The 17,821-nt window shown below is 34.9% G+C and overlaps 2 protein-coding genes and 1 long non-coding RNA gene across 3 annotated transcripts; 2 read left to right on the top strand and 1 right to left on the bottom strand.

The window, feature by feature from the left end:
* Positions 1 to 286: 286 nt before the first annotated feature.
* LOC108450329 (vesicle-associated protein 4-2-like) lies at positions 287 to 3,732 on the top strand. Its single transcript, XM_017747894.2, has 7 exons — positions 287 to 871; positions 1,322 to 1,392; positions 1,597 to 1,678; positions 1,831 to 1,949; positions 2,816 to 2,893; positions 3,121 to 3,240; positions 3,341 to 3,732. The coding sequence occupies exons 1-7, from the start codon at positions 610 to 612 to the stop codon at positions 3,398 to 3,400; spliced, it is 792 nt and encodes a 263-aa protein (XP_017603383.1). The 5' UTR covers positions 287 to 609; the 3' UTR covers positions 3,401 to 3,732.
* A 3,362-nt stretch (positions 3,733 to 7,094) lies between these two features.
* On the bottom strand, positions 7,095 to 10,172 carry LOC108449956 (sugar carrier protein C). Its single transcript, XM_017747354.2, has 4 exons — positions 9,840 to 10,172; positions 9,417 to 9,739; positions 7,800 to 8,429; positions 7,095 to 7,713 (listed from the first exon to the last, which is right to left on the bottom strand). Exons 1-4 carry the CDS (start codon positions 9,979 to 9,981, stop codon positions 7,234 to 7,236), a joined length of 1,575 nt encoding a protein of 524 aa, XP_017602843.2. The 5' UTR covers positions 9,982 to 10,172; the 3' UTR covers positions 7,095 to 7,233.
* Positions 10,173 to 14,788: 4,616 nt separating this feature from the next.
* Positions 14,789 to 15,790, top strand: LOC128292965 (uncharacterized). Its single transcript, XR_008282965.1, has 2 exons — positions 14,789 to 14,930; positions 15,624 to 15,790. It is a non-coding gene; the product is annotated as an uncharacterized LOC128292965 (long non-coding RNA).
* Positions 15,791 to 17,821: the final 2,031 nt, after the last annotated feature.

Below are 17,821 nucleotides of genomic sequence, written 5' to 3'. Positions count from 1 at the left end.
TCAAAAGTGATGTATGCTAATCACTAAATAAATTTGTCATTAACCAAACTAATCCCATTTAACTATGACGTTAAACCAAATCCAAAATCTAAATGCGTCAATAAAAAAATCCCACCTGCCCCTTTTTTACTTGTCACCTCAGGTCAACTCACCCAAACTCCGTTTCTTACGTTGATCTAAAATAAATTAAAATTTGCCGCTGCTACCAGCCAAAAGATTAGAAAGAAAATTACTAAGAAGCAACGTTGTGGTTCTAAAAGCTTAAAAAGCGGTAAAAAGGAAACACAACCGTGAGAAACATGCGTTCAGGAGACGGTGTCGTTTTCTAAAAGCTTTATTGATCTTCCCCGACTCCCCGCTAATCATGCACCAAAAGGTAAAACTTCGTAAAGGTGAGAAAAAGGCAAAGATGGGGAAAACGGACTTCAAAAGCTTACAAATCAAATACAGTAAAATTCTTGCCCTGAAATCCGACGCGCTCTCTCTCTTTCTCTCTCTCTCTTCGTTTTCCTTTTCAAGAGTTCCTCGGTTCAAATTCCAGCAAAGGTTTTTCGGTTTTAGAATCTTCGCGACGCGGCACACAGTGCCGTACATGTGCTTGTGAGAGAGATGGCGATAGATACCGAGCAAAAGTCACCGTCCGATGGCAAAGTTTGGGGAATTTTTAAGCTGCCTTTTCGCCAAACCGGGAATAATACCAGAACGACGCCGTCTTCTTCCTCAGCGTCTAATCTGTACGTTCAAACTCAACCTCATGTCGAAGGATCGAATCATCACGGCTCTGCCATTTCGGTTTCCTCCGTTGCAAAGTCGCTTTTGCCGACTCGGCGTCGGCTCAAACTTGATCCAGCTAATAAGCTATATTTTCCATGTATGTACTTCCCTTTTAAAAAATTATCTTTCCAGACCTTTAAAAATTATATCTTATCAGATTTTGGATTTTCCATTTGTTTGATCAAAAAGCTAAAGCAAAAACTATGATCCTTATTTTAGGAAATTGACAGTGAAGTCAACTAAAATTTAAGATTGTTAATTAAAGTAGCTGATAAAAGGCAGAGTATAATTTTGAAGTTTTGCTTCAGTTTTTTTCACCCCTTTTACTTGTAACTAAGCAAATTTAACTTTGAAATGAGAACCACTAAAAATAAGGATATTTTGACTTAATTTGGGAATTTTTCTTTTTGATTTATTTCTAAAGAAGTGCATCCGAATTTGAAGATTGTGAATTTAAAAGCCATTATTATATACTATTTAAAATTTTAACCCATTCAGATTACAATTTTCTTATTCTTAATTGTGTATTTTGGTTTGTTTTTCCAAGATGAACCTGGCAAACAGGTGAGGAGCGCAGTCAGGATAAAAAACACAAGCAAGTCATATACAGCTTTCAAGGTACACGTTATTATACTTTTGAAAGATTTCTGATTCCCTTTGTTGTTTTTGTTTTCATCACTGTCCTTATTTGGTATGTTAGTGATTTGTAAGTTAGAGACAGAACTGAAAACAACGAGCAAGTATATTTTTGTTAAATGTTTTATACTATACCCACTGCTTTGATGAATTTCATAATGAGTCCTTTTGTTTTTGTTGGTTTAGTTTCAAACAACTGCACCAAAGAGCTGTTTCATGCGCCCTCCGGGTGCCATTCTAGCCCCCGGCGAGAGCATCATAGCAACGGGTAAATGTTTTTTTGCACGCTTATGCATACCCTTCACTTCTGGTTTTTATCATGCTTTGGCACTTGGCAGACATATTTGTTTTGGTTATTTTTCTTTATCTTTTGAAACATTCTTATGAATTTCTATTTCTGTTTTTGAATGGATTTACTAGTCTTCAAGTTCGTGGAGCCTCCTGAGAACAATGAAAAACAGATGGATCAAAAGAGCAGGGTTAAGTTTAAAATCATGAGTCTTAAGGTGAAAGGTCCAATGGACTACATACCTGAGCTGGTTAGTAGAACTCCCATAAAACTGCATTTTTGTGTGGTTCACATGGATAATAAAAATTAAGACTTTATAATTTGAGGATGTTTAGATGTTGGTGAGTTTATGATGAAAAAATGAAGTAATATTCTGTATTGTTGATGCAAATAATATTTAGTTTATGTGGTTGATACTTAAATTTCTCTCAGATAAGTAGCTTATGTCCTCACAAATATTGCAGTACTATAGATTGGATTCTTTTATTTCCAAAGCTTTATAATTTGAAGCATAAAATGTCATTCTGGAACAAATTTCTATACCCATTGTTCTTTTATTGACTTGGGGTTAAGATCTCCTCTATTAGTATTTTTGTCCATTACTTTCCAATTGAACTTTTTAACCACTTTTCATAAGTATGCCTTTCACCCTTCAGAGGCAGATCCTATACATGTAAATGGTGCTCGTGTGTTGAAAATTAATGGACAAATAAGTAATGGAAGGGAGTCCCACCCCTGGATATGTGCCTGCTGCATAAAGAAACTACTGCACTTTGGGGCACTTTGGAGCCAGATTTTTTCTTTTTTTCATTTTTGTCATCAAGATGGCCTGGTGTTGCTGTAAATGGCCTTTTGAAGGCTGCTTATGTGCATGCTTGATGGGATGAGAATTTTTTTTTTCCTCCAAGCTGATCTTGGGCCAATTTTGAAAGAGGCATGCACGGTTTTTCAATAATATTTTGGGTTGTCTTTCTGCCATTGCGTGATGCACAATTGTAAATTTCACCATCTATACTATTGATCGATTGCTTCTCTACCTATCTGTATTCCTTCCTCTTGTGGTTGGATATTTTTAATTTTGTCGAGTAATTAATCTTAGGTGCCTGGTTTTTGCAGTTTGATGAGCAGAAGGATCAAGTTGCAATAGAACAAATACTACGGGTTGTTTTCCTAGATCCTGAGCGTCCTTGTCCTGTAAGTACCATTAGCTTGTTACTCCCGTTTCCACAAACTATATCTGCCTTCATTCACTTTTGCTTCTGCTTTTAGACATTTGCATATCAACAATTTCCACAATGCTGATGCTTAAAATCTTTACAAAAGTATCAATACTGTAGGAAACTAATAGCCCTCCAAAAAAAAAAAAAAAACTGAAGAACACATAATTAGCGAAATATTTATGGGTTTGTGCCTCGTGACAGGCTCTGGAAAAATTGAAGTGTCAATTAGATGAGGCTGATGCTGCGCTGGAGGCACGCAAAAAGCCTCCAGAGGATTCAGGTCCAAGGATCATTGGGGAAGGACTCGTCATAGATGAATGGGTAATAGTTTTCTTATAACCATCTGATGTCAATTATGCTTATAGATGATTTACTTGTGTGACATGCATTACTTAAAAGACTGTCAATTTCTATTTTGTAGAAAGAACGAAGGGAGAGATACCTAGCTCGACAGCAGGTTGAAGGAGTAGACTCAGCTTAAAGTGGCAATTCTCATAATTTGCTTTATATCATGTGATTGAAATCTGATATAATGATCATCTCGTGCATATATACCCGTTAAATCTTTTAATGTTAACCTTAAAAGGGTGTCATCTTGGTACTTAGGATGAATGATGAGGAAACTCGTAATCTATTGTTGTACAAACGTGAGCTTGACTTTTCTGTAATTGGAAACTCAGCTAGTTACCATCTGCTTTGTAGATAAATGTGATTTTGTCGCCCCCCCTAAGGGAATAAAACTCGTGTTCATGGGATGTAATACGCTAAAAGGATCTCCAAGTGTTATATAATGTTCGCATAATTTGTCTTCAAGTTTTTTTTTTTTTTTTTTTTTTTTTTAACATTTTGTGAAATGGGTGGCTTCATCTAACTATATGTCTGATGATGTTGATCGAAGATGAACACTTTTGGTTTATGGACATATTTAGATAATCGTTTTTTAGTTATTACAGAAGGTTTCTATTATTGGGACCGATCCCAGCTGTCCCTGGTACTGTATGGTAGGGTTGGGCCAAGGCGCCCACAACTTGAAACCTCGAAGGGGAATGATAAACTGTTGGCTTTCCATTGGCTTGGATCGGCAGAACACGCCAAGCCTGTGATGGTTTAAAGGGGATTCATAAATTCTACATCAACTGTATACTGGTCTTGTAGTATAAAGGTTGAAGCTGACAATTTTGGTTTGTTATGTAGATGGTGACGATTGACATTAAAATATGGTTAGGTTTATTGGAGTGGGTGGATGTTACTTTGTTATAGAAAGCCATGAATCTCCCATCAACTGTATTATAATTGATTTTGGAATATAAATAATGTTCACCACCGCAAAGTACAAAAGGTGATGGCGTCTCCTTTGCTGCTGTTTCTTGCCCTTTTCGTTATTGCTTATAAAAGTGGCGTTGGTTGGGCTTCATCAGAATCAGGAAATTTTGTTTGTCATGGTCCTATTAGCGGCCATTCGGCCCTATCTTCCCTTCCATTTTCAGTTACTTTCTCCAACGTTTTCTCCAACGTTCATTACCTGGTTTTACAGTATACGAAGGTTGAATATAAGGTGAGGACAGAGAGGCCGATCTTCATAAATAAAATACTTTTGTTTCATCAATTGTACTTCACAAGGTCGATCGAGCATTACCTGCTCCGCTCAGGGGCTGCCACGTTTCTCACAAAAAATTATAATATAAAATAAAAACAAATTCCGACAAATTCCTTTTGAGTTGGATGACCCCAATCAATAATTAGAAAAAAAAGATGTTTCCGCCAGTGGTAAAGCCCAGAAACCATGGTTGCCACTTTTGCCACATGCGGTTTTGATAATGACAGGATCCTCGAAACCACCATCCTCGCCAACTGATAATTTTCCATTGATTTCTATATATAATGGAGGGCTCCCCCATCTTTGCTTTTCAACACACTTGCAAGAATCAAGGATAAGCTACAAATCCAGAGAAAACTAGTAAAAGATGAGTTATTTGAGTAGAGTTTGCATGGCAGCAAGTGTAGCTGCAGTGGAAGGCCGCAGAGATTGCAGCTCCAAATGGAGTTCCAGTCTACAGCCTATTAACGCCAGCAAGGGAAACCATTTCCCCACCGCTGCTTCATCAGATGATAGACAATACATCAAGGCCAAATCCAATGAAAACAATAAAAATCAAAGCGAAGAGTCTCTTCAGAGAGTGATGTACTTGAATTGCTGGACCCAAAGCTAACCTCTGTACTGCCGGGATATCAACCAGTTTTACATCTTATAGCTTGGCAATCCCAACAGTCTTTGCCGTCCATGCCCCATGGCATAGTTGATGTGGTCTGAAACGATGAAATCCAAAGACACGACCGCTTTCTTAATTGTGATTCTTAACGATTCCACTGCCAAAGTTTTGGTTTGTAAAAAAAAAAAAACAATATATGATGTATACTTTTTTCAGTGAAACCGATGAAGAAATTCTTATATGTCAAGTTTTTTAGCTCTTTCCTTATTCTGTATGTTACGAAGATGGATTTTGCTTCAAGTCTTTAATCCAGGAAATTGATTTACCCAAGAGCAGAACAGGTTTACAAAGCTCAGGGCAAAAATTAATAATAGAAAGAACAAAATTGCACTTGATTGTTGTTCTTTTGATGAAAGTTGAGAAATTGGGGAGTAAGTCTGAAACCATAATCTGAAAAACAAAGTTGGAATGTTTTCATTTATGTTTAATATTATTAAACTGAATCAAATGTATAGAAATGTAGGTGATTCAATGAATAGAGCGTGATTCACTCTTTTGTCAGTCAATGGCTTTGTGTTGCTGCAAAAGCATAATCAATCAGCTGATTCAACCAGAAGATCGTCTCTGTCGTCCTTAATTTGTATTTTTTGAAATTTTGTTGTTTTTTCTTTAATTTGTTTTCCATATTAAGCAAAACCTTTTGTTTGCAATGTGTGGAACAGATTGGTAGTTTTTTAAGTTTAGGATTAGGACATTAGTGAACGTTTCCAATTAGGAACATCTATTCGGGCCCAACATAGCATAAGGCTGATTCCAAGACCCATAATCAACATCAAATGAAACAGGCTATCCCCAAAATATTGATACTTGAGAGGGACAAGTAACCAAAAGAATTAAATCCCATCTTATCCAAAAAATTGTGTATTGAAAAGGTAAGGTTTTGGGTGTTTAACTGGGGGAAACAAAATTGCCCAATGCTCACCACGACGTAATCATGTGATTCTCCTTTCCTATCTTCCCTTTTCATTTCTTCAATACCATTTTAGCTTCAATACGTTACTTTCCTTTTACATATCTCACGGACAGCTTACACTAAATTTGTCACAAAATGCAAGTGTATTTTTCTTTCACTGAATACAAGGTTTATTGTCATGTTATCTTCGATGCGAAATTAGCAAAACAACTCTATGGCTTTTTTTTTTAAAGGGTGACTTTTATTTTTCTCATATTATATTTTAATTATTTGTGTTTGAAATATTATGTAATGTTACGAAGTGTTTATTCTACCGATGATTCTATGTAGCAATTCAAATAGATTTTAAATGTTAAATTGAATATTTAGTTGTTGGGATGAAAATATGTTTTTAATTAAATAAATTTAATTTGTATTACCATGTAGGAATAGGATATCCAAGTTAGTATTTAAAATCTATTTGGAGGGTCATCTTAACAGTAAAGCGACCACTTAGTAATAAAATAATAGCGTAAATAATTAAAACGTAACATTTTAAACAAAAGTGATTATTTAAAAAAAAAAAAACTTAGAATTTAAAAAGAAAAAGGTTATCTTAAGATCAGGTGAAATCTTTAAGATACAAAATAAGTAGAGAAATGGAGAAATAATTCACTAACTAAAATGTGTGTTAAAGATTCCTGGTTATCAACAGAGGGAATCCATTATCCATTTTTAAATTAAATAAAAAAATGGATCAGGTTGTGGTGTAATTTTGGTGATGGTTGAATCACCTTGGTTTTGGTTTTATCATGTGTCATAAATTCAGAGGAACAATGCTACCTTTCATTCCGTCATCGGGTTACATAGTGCATGAACCTGCAAATTATTTATTTTGTATTTTAATTAAAATCCAAATCCATTGCCAGATAGAGATTCCTAATCAAATATCTCAAACCATTTGTGGAGATTCCTGTTTTTCAATTACAGGTTGAAATCAATGCACAAGACACTTGTATGATTGAAATTTATATATATATATATATTTGATCCAATAACATTAAAAACCAATAGTATATACTAATGTCAAAACCTAAAAATGAAAACGAGGAGAAAAGTAAATAACTAATCCATAGTTTGGTGGAGTGAAGTCTACACATTCTTTGGACCATGGTTTCCCTTGCTCATTTCCATACCTCCATTAGAGTAATCAGCTTCTTCGACGAATCGGGACCAATACCAGTGAGATCTCCAGACTTGGTTCATCTCTTCGATTGGAATACCCTTGGTCTCGGGCAAGAAGTAGTACACAAAGATCGACATCACCACCACAAAGAAGGCGAAGAACAGGAATAGCCCGAATTTCAAGTGGCAAAGCATGGATAAGAACACTTGTGCCACAGCGAATGTGAAGATCATGTTCACCGACACGTTCACACTTTGTGCGGCTGATCGGATTTCCAATGGGAAAATTTCACTAGGCACCAACCATCCGAGGGGTCCCCAAGACCAGGCGAACCCGGCCACGTAAATGCAGATGAAAAGTACCACAGCAATGGCGTACCATTTGGGAAGGTCACCTGGGTTCCCGCTAACCCCAAACTTTGCACCGATGCATGCCGCCACAACAGCCTGCAAAAAGCATAAAAAAATTTAGTACCACCAACTTAATTTAGTTGACGATGTGTAAAATTTCATGTGAAAAAAAATCCAAGTACCTGGCAAATCAACATTTGAACTCCACCCTCTAGGAAAAGGAACCTCCTTCCCCACTTATCAACACCATAGATTGAAACCAATGTCGCACCTACGTTAACAATACCGGTGATCACTGCGGACATGAGGGAAGCATCGTCCCCGAAACCAATTGTGTTGAACAATACAGGTGCATAAAACATAATGACATTAATGCCGGTTAGTTGTTGGAAGAAAGGAATTAAGATGGCCATGGTTAGATGAGGCCTGTATTTCCTCTGCAACAAGTTGGTCCAAGGGTGATCAACAAGCTTCGAGGCATCACTGGCAGCGACTAGGTCCTTAAACTCCTCATCAACATCATCAACCCCTCGGATTTTCTTGAGTTTGGCTCTGGCTTCCTCGGTTTGACCACGTTCGATCATGGAGTTTGGTGTGTCAGGTAGAACTAGGGATCCAACGGTGATGATAAGGGCAGGGACCATTGCGCCACCCAAACTCAGGCGCCATCCCCACCCTCCTTTGATCTTAGCAAAGAAATAATTCAGCACGTTGGCAATTAGGATACCAACTGTAATTGACAATTGGAACCCAATGTTCAATGCTCCTCTATATTTGTAGGGTGCCATTTCTGAGAGGTAGAGGGGCACTGACTGTAAAAATCAGACCCAAAGAAAAGAGTTAGTCGAAATTAAACTTATAATATTACGAATAGTTTAGAAAATTAAACGTTAGGCAAGGAAGTAATGTAGAAATTGTCATTCTCGGGGACCACATAGCTTTGTCAAGTTGTCAATGTGAATATATTGGATTAAAAAAAAAAGTTATAACTTGATTTCTTTTCAACACATCGAAGTCACGCTTGTAGAAAGAAGGCAACCACCATTTTTATTAAATTATAATAAGGACGTATTGTTTCAATTTTCAAGTTGGACTAAACTTTAGCGGAAAAAGAAGATGTCAGACAAGGAAACACCGGACACGTTTGACCGAGGAAAAATAAAAGAGAACAGTAATAATAAAACACAAACAAACACTGTTTTCAAGAGTAACTCCATTTATTGTATTTCATTATTAACGACAAACTGGTGAGTTATTGCTGACATTCAGATCTCAAGGGATGAAAGCTTGAAGAAGATTGGTCAGTTTTAGGTAGAAAAAGAATAGAGGGTTTTTTTTTTACGGTGAAAAGGAATAGAGAAGCTCATATCTGGATCTGAAACAAGCATTGTGAAGGCATGGTTTCTTGTCATTTTCGAAACCAAATATTTGTCTGATCTTTTAATACTCAGAACAATCTCAAAAGACAAAGGAAAAAAAAACACAGATCTGGAAAAAAAAAAGTTCAGGTTTCAAGGAACAGGAACACAAAGGGACACGTTACACGACAAAAAAACCCTGCAAAATTCTAAATTTAAAAAAATGAACTTTTTGTCACTCTTTACAAAGAGCACTTTCTTTTTTTGTTCTCTACGAACAACTTGCAATGAAACAAAACAAAAACTCAAACTTAGGGGAACAAGTAAGAATTAAGAACCCAATAAGCATACGAATCTCTGACCGAGAACAGGAGAGAAAAACAAATCCATACATAAGATCGAAATCAAAAGTTTTTTTGGAGTAGATAATGGTTAAATTACCTGATTGGCGAATCCGACACCGAAACCAAGCAACATTCTACCAACAATCAACATCCAAACAGCTTTGGCAAATCCATTGATAAGAGCTCCGGCGAAGAAAAGTAGACCACCAAAGAGCATGGACAATTTCCTTCCAAGCCTCCGGGTGACGGTGGAGGCTACCAAGGAAGACAAAAGGGCGGCCAAATACAGCGACGATGTGAACATCGTCAGGGTTTGGCTATCGTATTGACAATATTGGTTAGTCGACTTATCAGCTTCCTTCTTCTCCCACACTTTTCGGAAGAACTTTTGAAGGAATGGCGTCATAGTCGTCACCCCACCTGTCAAAACCCCACATTGAACAAAAAGAAAACATTAGTTTCTATTTCAAGAACCAATCCAAGAAACAAGAAAAACAAATCATAATCTTTGAAACATTACCAGAAATCCCAATATCATAACCGAAAATCAGACCCCCCATGGCTGCAACAATACATGTTATAGTGACGTAAGGAGTAAGGTTCCCCGGGTACGGCTTCCTGCTGTCGCCGCCGCCGACGCCAATTACTCCTCCACCCGCCATTATCGATCTTTCTTTACTTCAATCGTAAACTAAAAAGCAGGAATGAAGAGAGAAATATAAAGATGGGGAAAGACGATGAATAGAAATAAAAAGATGAAGCGAATACTACAATCCAAGCGAAAGAAGATAGAGGAGTTAGAAGAGGAGAGGGGTTTATATAGAGAGAAGAATAAATTTTCACGATACTTGAGGAAAAAAGGTTGAGCTGTCATAAAGATAAGATATTATTTTTTTAATTAAAATTTATTCGATAATGGTTTTTATTTAAGTGTAAGATGGAAATTAATTAAATTTAGTTTGCCTTTGATGATGTTTGGTTTTGGGACTCTTCCATATGTTTTTTGATCTCCAAAAGAGTAGTCATGTTTTATTAGGTTTCGTGCATGAGATATGGCTTTGCTAAAATCTTTCTTTAATTAATATTAGTAATAGTTAAATGTGGCAGTAAAGATAGAAATTTATTTTTCACGGAAATAAAGTAATTTTATATTATAATATTCTCTTTGAAATAAAGTCTCCTTTAATGTCCACCGTTTGATGGCCCTACAAAACAACTTTATTAATCAAACTTGATATGGTAGGTGATGTCACTCCGCATTCAGATACGTCCATATCACTGTAGCTTAAACAAAGTTTAGGTGTTGGTAACAAAATCCCACCACAATTAAGATTGTGTTCAAGAGGAGGAGTCGGTGGCATACAGTTGGGAAAAGATTAAACTGAAATCAACACGTCAAATATTATTCAATCTGAGTTGGCCAAAAACATTAGCCTCTCCACCTATATTTATTTATCCAACTTCGGATAATGTTAGATATGTCACGTCGGACTAAAGTCATAAAGCGGATAAAACGTGAGCTTAAACATCTTTACAGCCAACTTTTTTATATTCCATGTGAATACCCCAAATATACGAGTAAATTCTTCTTTCTTTATTAGAACCTACGAGTATAGATGATGCATGTATATATAATTTCTAGCATATATATCAGATTTCCTCTATTTATTGTATTTAATATAATGCTAATCTTGTAACAAGTATTTTAGAATCTCTTCCTATAAAACTTTAATTTCTTCTCCTTTTATGTTGATTGTAATTAAGGAAAAAATTCAATGAATATTTAATATCTTTTTTGAATAATTTCATTATAATTTCTAATTATATCTACTTTTGTTAACACAATGACTAAAACTATTTATAGCTCCTCCTCAACGCATAAATAGGGTGATAATGCACTTCAACGGACTCAAGCTATATCCTCTTGCATTGGCAACAATATCCATACCAATCAAGTTAAAGACTCAATCGACATAATATTGATAGAAGTGATTATGGTAATAAATAAATTAGAAGTGATTAACTTGTATTAGTTAGCATAAAATTAAATTAGTTTTATATATTTTTCTTACTTTTTATTTTATTTTATTTGTATTGTTAAATTTATCAATATAATTATATATCTTATGAATATAAAGTTTTGAAGCAATTTGATATCTTTAACATAATGATTGAAAATAACATTTTTATCCAGTTGGACTTTTTTATGCAATGCCTAAAATATTTATAACTCGTATCCTCTTATTTGTTGTTGAAGTAATAATATAAATCGAGCTAAAGCTTAATTGACATGGTGAAACATATTTCGCATCAATTAAATAGTTGTATTTTTAATTATTAATATAAAATTAAAATGGTAAATTTTTGGATCTGATCATTTATAAAAATAAATTTAAAATAAAAAAAAAAATGCAAAATCGATTTTTTACCATAATGAATCGATATTATCCCATGCATGAATCTTATTTCTTATCTTTTTAACCATGCATGGAAAGAGCAAAGGAGCGGTGATTTCGCAATTATTGAGGGAAGTTCGGTTGGAGAAGATTTTGAGATGACGTTGGAGGAGATTTGTTCATTGTTGTGTTCGAAAGACTTTTGCTGTGAGTGTCGTTTCCCCTGAAGTCATGGAGATAAGATTAGACACACTGTAAAGCTCCCAAAACGGAGTATCTTCTTCAACTCAACTCAACTGAACTAGTTTTGTTTTGTTTTTCTTACCACAGTAGGACATATGTAATAAAACGAAACTCACTTGTTTTAGTTTTGCTTTGATTGTTCGATTATAAATTTCCCAAGATTAGACTGTTTGATTTGGGTGGTCCAATTGCATTGACATCAAACTCTATTACGTTGAATATGCATGTTACAGTGTAAGATGTGGAATATTTGCTTGGGGCTCACCTAATTTCACTTCTAGAAGCATTTGACCGTGATGTTTCAATGAATAATACATCCAAGAGTTGATTATTTGAAAATTATATTTGGGTATATGGAGGCTCATGGAAATTTATCATTTTGAGCAGAGGTGAAATAACGTACTTGGATACATCTTAAATAAATATATTCTCAAGTACTCTTCTTTATTCTTTGCTCTTTTTTGCTCTGGATAGAGGAGGAAAAAAGAATGAAACGACAAATTAGCAGGAATATTATGTGTATGATTATGTTTTTAAATAATTATTTTACAAAAGGAATCATCACCCGTGTACTAATCATTTTAGCGAGAATAATGAAATATTTTAAGATCTTTAAAGTGAGAAGAACAACTAATCAATAATTAGGGTTTAGTCATTATTTTTTGAAAAATAAAAAAAACCCTTGGAAATCATATATTTTGTACCAAAACAAAGTTAAATGGCATATAAATGGGGTTTTTACTATGAGTGCTTTTTACAAAAGTGAAGAATAGAAGGTTCTCTTTGGAAACATCCTAGAAGCACAGAAATCAGTAAAAGAGAAAAAGAAGGTACAAAATAAAGGAAAAGAAAAAAAGTGTGAAAACAAGGCTTCCTGTTGCAGATTCTCAAAGTAAATCAAATCCCATTAGCATAAAAGTTGTGGTGAAAGTAACATTTTTTTTTTCCCACCAATGGAGGTGCCCTTTTGCAGGTTTCATCGTTTCTCACTTTCGATTTTTCTTTTGCAGAGGGAGTTTTGTTTTTAGCAATGGTTGACGTCAAACGCATCAAAACAGCCGACGTGACCCAAACATTGGATTGCCAAAACTGGCAACTGGAGAGCTAAAGTGCTGTACTTTGTTAACAATACAGCATATTGGCTTGCACGCACCGTCCGTTGGCTCTGTTACCGCTAAGTTGTAAACCATGAACCATATCCTTTTGGTTTGGTGGGGGCATTCAAAGATGGGTGGCTTGACCCAAATAGAGTAGAATGGAAGGAATCAATGCAAAAACAGAAACTGAGGAAGAGTCAAGTGGTGCAAATAGGAAGCTGGGGACCTCATGCCTTGGTTACTTCTTACTGGTTAGTAGCCACTATCCAAAAGGTTACTACCGTAATATCTTGGGTGACTTTTTCTTCCATGGAATGATTGGGTAGAGGAGTGGGGTATAGGGGTAGTTCAATGGTTAACCGATCACCGATCCTAATTATCATTAATTAAATTAATCAGCTCTTTTAAACTCTTAACCGTTAATCAAATCGAAATTTTTTTAAAAAAATTAACCGAACCGAATTTTTTCGGTTAATTCGGTTGGTTAACCGAATTAACTGAAATATATATATATTATATTTGGTTAAAACAAGTATAAAATATATAAAAAATTAACCAACTAAACCGACCTATTAATTTATATTTTCAAAAAATTAGTCGAACTGACCGAATACTTATATATTATAACATTATTTATTAAATTTGGTTAATTCGGTTAATCGGCCGATTTTGAACCGAATTAACCGTTAACCAAACTTTTAAAAAATTATTAACTGACCCTGACTGTAACGGCCTAATTTTCAGTGGTGTCGGAAATGGTGATTTGAGATCACTAAATTCGACAAATAAGATTGAACAAGATAGTAATTTAATATTTATGAGTCAAGTAAGAATTTAGAAGAATTTGTGAAATGGTGAAATTAGTGAATTAAAAGAATTTATTAGGTCAAACGGGTCAAAAATGAGGTATCGAGACCTCAAAGTTGAAAATCGAGCTATAAATATTTTTATAAATATTTATGGAGTGTCATTGAGTTAGTATTAAAGTTTAGTTAGAAAATTTTAACGTTTGGATGGCTAATTAATTAAAAGGACTAAATTGAAAATAGCGCAAAATTTGTTAAATTTTGAGTAAATAGCTTAAGTATTTAAAAGATGGATTTAAAGAGCAATTAGACCCAAAGGTTAATGTCTGGACGGTTTGGGTATGAAATAAGCAAGAAAACAATGTGAACAAGGGCAAAATTGAAAATAGCATAAAAGTTAATAGTTAAATAATGATGTAATTGAAAAATCTAGACATTTCTTCATATTTTCTCAGCTAAAACGCCATAGAAGGTCTGGAGAAAGCTGGTTTTCATATTTTACATCATGTGAGTTTAATTCTTACTTTTCTTGATAATTTTTATGTTTTTATGACTTTTACAATTAGGTCCACTTGTAGAATTCATTAGTTTTTGATTTTATGGGTGAAATTGGAAGTTACCCTGGATGGATAAGGGAATTTTATGATGAATTATTATGAAATTTAAGTTCTAATTTTATATTAAGGTGGTTTTATTAAGTGATTTTGATAGGAAATGATATTTAGGACCTAATTGTGAAAAAGTTGTGAATTGAAGGTTTCTGTTGAAATTAAGAATATAAAAGGTTTTGAAATAGTTTATAATGATAAAATAAAGTGTTAATTGAGAAAAATTAGTTCAATTGATGGGTGAATTGAGAAGGGACTAAATTGTGAAAATTGTAAGTTTTGGGGTAAAAGTGCAATTTCGAAATTTGAACAGCATAAATTGTGAAGTGAAATAGAATTGAAATGGATGCTAATGAAGGAATGATTTTATAATTATAGATCAAGAAAACGAACTGAATCGTGGAAAGGAGAAAATTCAAGAATAGTCCCTGAATTTCTACGACTTTTACAAATTAGTCCAGGTAAGTTCATATGGCAAAGTTCAATGTTTTGATATGAAAATATTATGATTATTAAAGTATTTTATTGTTGATGAATACTATCAATTTGCATTAACTAATGAATAATGTGTAACTAAAAGTACAAATTAGTGGGAACAATGGATTTGAGTGCTTCTATTCGTGACCACGATGAGTTGACGAAACATATGTGACAAGTGTGCCCGTTTAAGACCATAGCTGGGCTATGGCATCGGTGCAATGTGATAATGTGACTCCGTATAAGACCATAGCTGGGCTATGGCATCGGTATAATGTGATAATGTGATTCCGTATAAGACCATGTCTGGGATATGGCTTCGGTATGATATGTGAACCGTGTAAGACCATGGCAAGGCTATGGCTTCGTGTGTGATGCGTATCAATGTGAAAGTCCATGGTTTACTATGGCAATGTGATAATGAAGCACTCAATTCCTTATTGTTCCCTAATTTGACAATGAAGTAAATGAGAAATGGGCCTAAGGGAGTTAAATTGTGAGTTGCCATATGGAAATTATTCCAATGAGTTATTAATGAAATTGTGATTTGGAGGATGAAATAGTTAAACTAATAGATATATGATTGTGTACGATATTTGATATGATTTGTGTTTATATGCCTATGAGCTTACTAAGCTTCAATAAGCTTACTTGTGTGTGTTTAATATTTTATGTAGATTGACTTGAAGTGAAGTGGGTAGATCGGATCAACACAACAGGGCACACTATTCAGATCAATTCCGGTAGTTTTTGTTTTATGTTTAAAGATTTATATGGCATGTATAGAGTTTGAATGAATTGAAGTAAAGATGTTATAAACTAGTTAACAATATTTGTACTAAAACAGTTTTCGGTAAGTAGCAGTAGTTTGACTTTGAAAATCATTAAAATAGTATAAATGAAATTAAATAATGAATAAATTATGGAATCGAATCTTGATGAGTCTATTTTCATATGGAAGAAGCAAAACAGGTATATGAGCTATATTTTATGAGATGTTTAAATTTTTGTGAAACAGGGCCAGAGCGATTTCTGGATCCCCTGTTCTGACTTTGGAAATTCACCATAAATTTTACAAAGATAATTAGAAGTCATACTTTATATGTACAGATTCCTTATTGAGTCTAGTTTTATTAGAGACAAACGGCATAGTCATTGAAGCTCTGTACAGAGAGATATCTGATTCGTAATACACAAAGGTCAGAGTAGTCAAACCCTGAAACAGGGAGATTTTAAATAATAAACTGTAGTAATTGGCTTGACCAAAATTCTAGAAAAAATTGGTAAGTAGATATATGAGTATAAATTCAGAAAAATTTACGGATTTGGATTTCGAGTTTTATAACTCGAGATATGAATTATTTAGCAACTATGACACAGTTGGACAGCTTGTCTGAAAAGTATTATATAAATTATCTAAATTTGGTTAAGTGCTCAAATAAGTTTAGTAGTGCCTTGTGCTCGACTCCGGCAACGGTCTCGGGTAAGGGGCGTTACATTTATTGGTATCAGAGCTTCGGTTTAGCCGATTCTCGGAATATGTATAATGTGAAAAGTGTCTAGAATTACATGCCATATAAATCTGTGATAGTGTGCTGTGTATGATCCGATCTAATCCTTGTTTTTATTATAGATTATCTTCGATTTGAAAAGATGTCGATAGACCGAACAAACCGAGCAAGAAGAAGTTAATAGCAGAGTACAAATCTCGAACAAGGAACAAGTAGTGAAGCTCTGATTTCATTGATGCGAGAACAAGAACTCAAAAATATGATTTATGGATTCATGAATCGGTGGTATAATGAGAATGTGCGAGAAAGAAATCGACTCGCAACCTCCTCCCCTATCTCAACATCTGTAGTACCCGGTTGCTCCTCCACCTCCTCCGACAACTGAATCGCAAACGTTCTCCATTTGAAAAGCTCGAAAACATGGGGTGAAGAATTTGGGGAAGAAATGACGATGACCCCGTTAAAGTGAATATTGGTTACAAAGTATAATGAGGGTTTTAAGCAAATGGCGTGCTCACCAGATGATTACTTAATATATGCCGTGTCATTATTGAAAGAAGAAGCTTATAACGGTGGGAAACAATAGAAGTGTTATGTAAATTTGAGAAGATCACTTGGGAATTTTTCAAAATGAATTTAAGAAGAAATATGTCGGTAGAAGATATCCGGATAAGAAGAAAGAGAATTTCTCGACTTTGACAGGAAACAAGTCGGTGGCTGAATATGAAAGAGAATTTGTTTATCGAGCAAATATGCTCGAGATATAGTACCCATGAAGAAGAAATGTATCGATTTGAAGAAGGGCTTAATGATGAGATTAAAATGATGATAGGGGCATTGAGATACGAGAATTTGTTGTTCTATCGGATCGTGCTCGAAGCTTGAAGAAGTATATAATAAAAAGATGCAACGAGATAGAAGAAGTAAAGAATCTTTCAAAAGAAGTGCATCTAAGTCATTTTCGACTTTACCGGTGAAGAAATCTAAAGAGGAATTGATGAGCCACTTGAGACCGAAAGATCAGGAAAAAGTAGGCCAAGACAATCGATTACAAAGCATCCGACAGACCTTTGTTAGTGTGGGTAGTGTCTGAATACCCAAAGGCCCAAGTGTCAATTTTGTGGAAGAAGTCACCGGTGAATGTAGAAGTAAATTAGGGCTTGTTATAAATGTGGGGCCACTTGATCACTTTATTCGTGATTGTCCCCAATTACAAGTAGAAGAAGTGGAAGCAGAGGAGAAACGAAAATTCTTCCTCAAAAGGAAGACGCCTCGTCGAGTAGTGCTCTGGGGCTACTCGTTCGGTATGAAAGATCTTGCTAGCCGATCGAAGTTAGGGCTCTGCTCGTACTTATGCCATTCGG

The sequence above is a fragment of the Gossypium arboreum genome, chromosome 5 (genome assembly GCF_025698485.1).
Source record: "Gossypium arboreum isolate Shixiya-1 chromosome 5, ASM2569848v2, whole genome shotgun sequence".
Taxonomy (NCBI): domain Eukaryota; kingdom Viridiplantae; phylum Streptophyta; class Magnoliopsida; order Malvales; family Malvaceae; genus Gossypium; species Gossypium arboreum.
The sequence above is the reverse complement of the archived record's forward strand: the minus strand, read 5'-3'. Positions and strand labels throughout refer to the sequence as shown.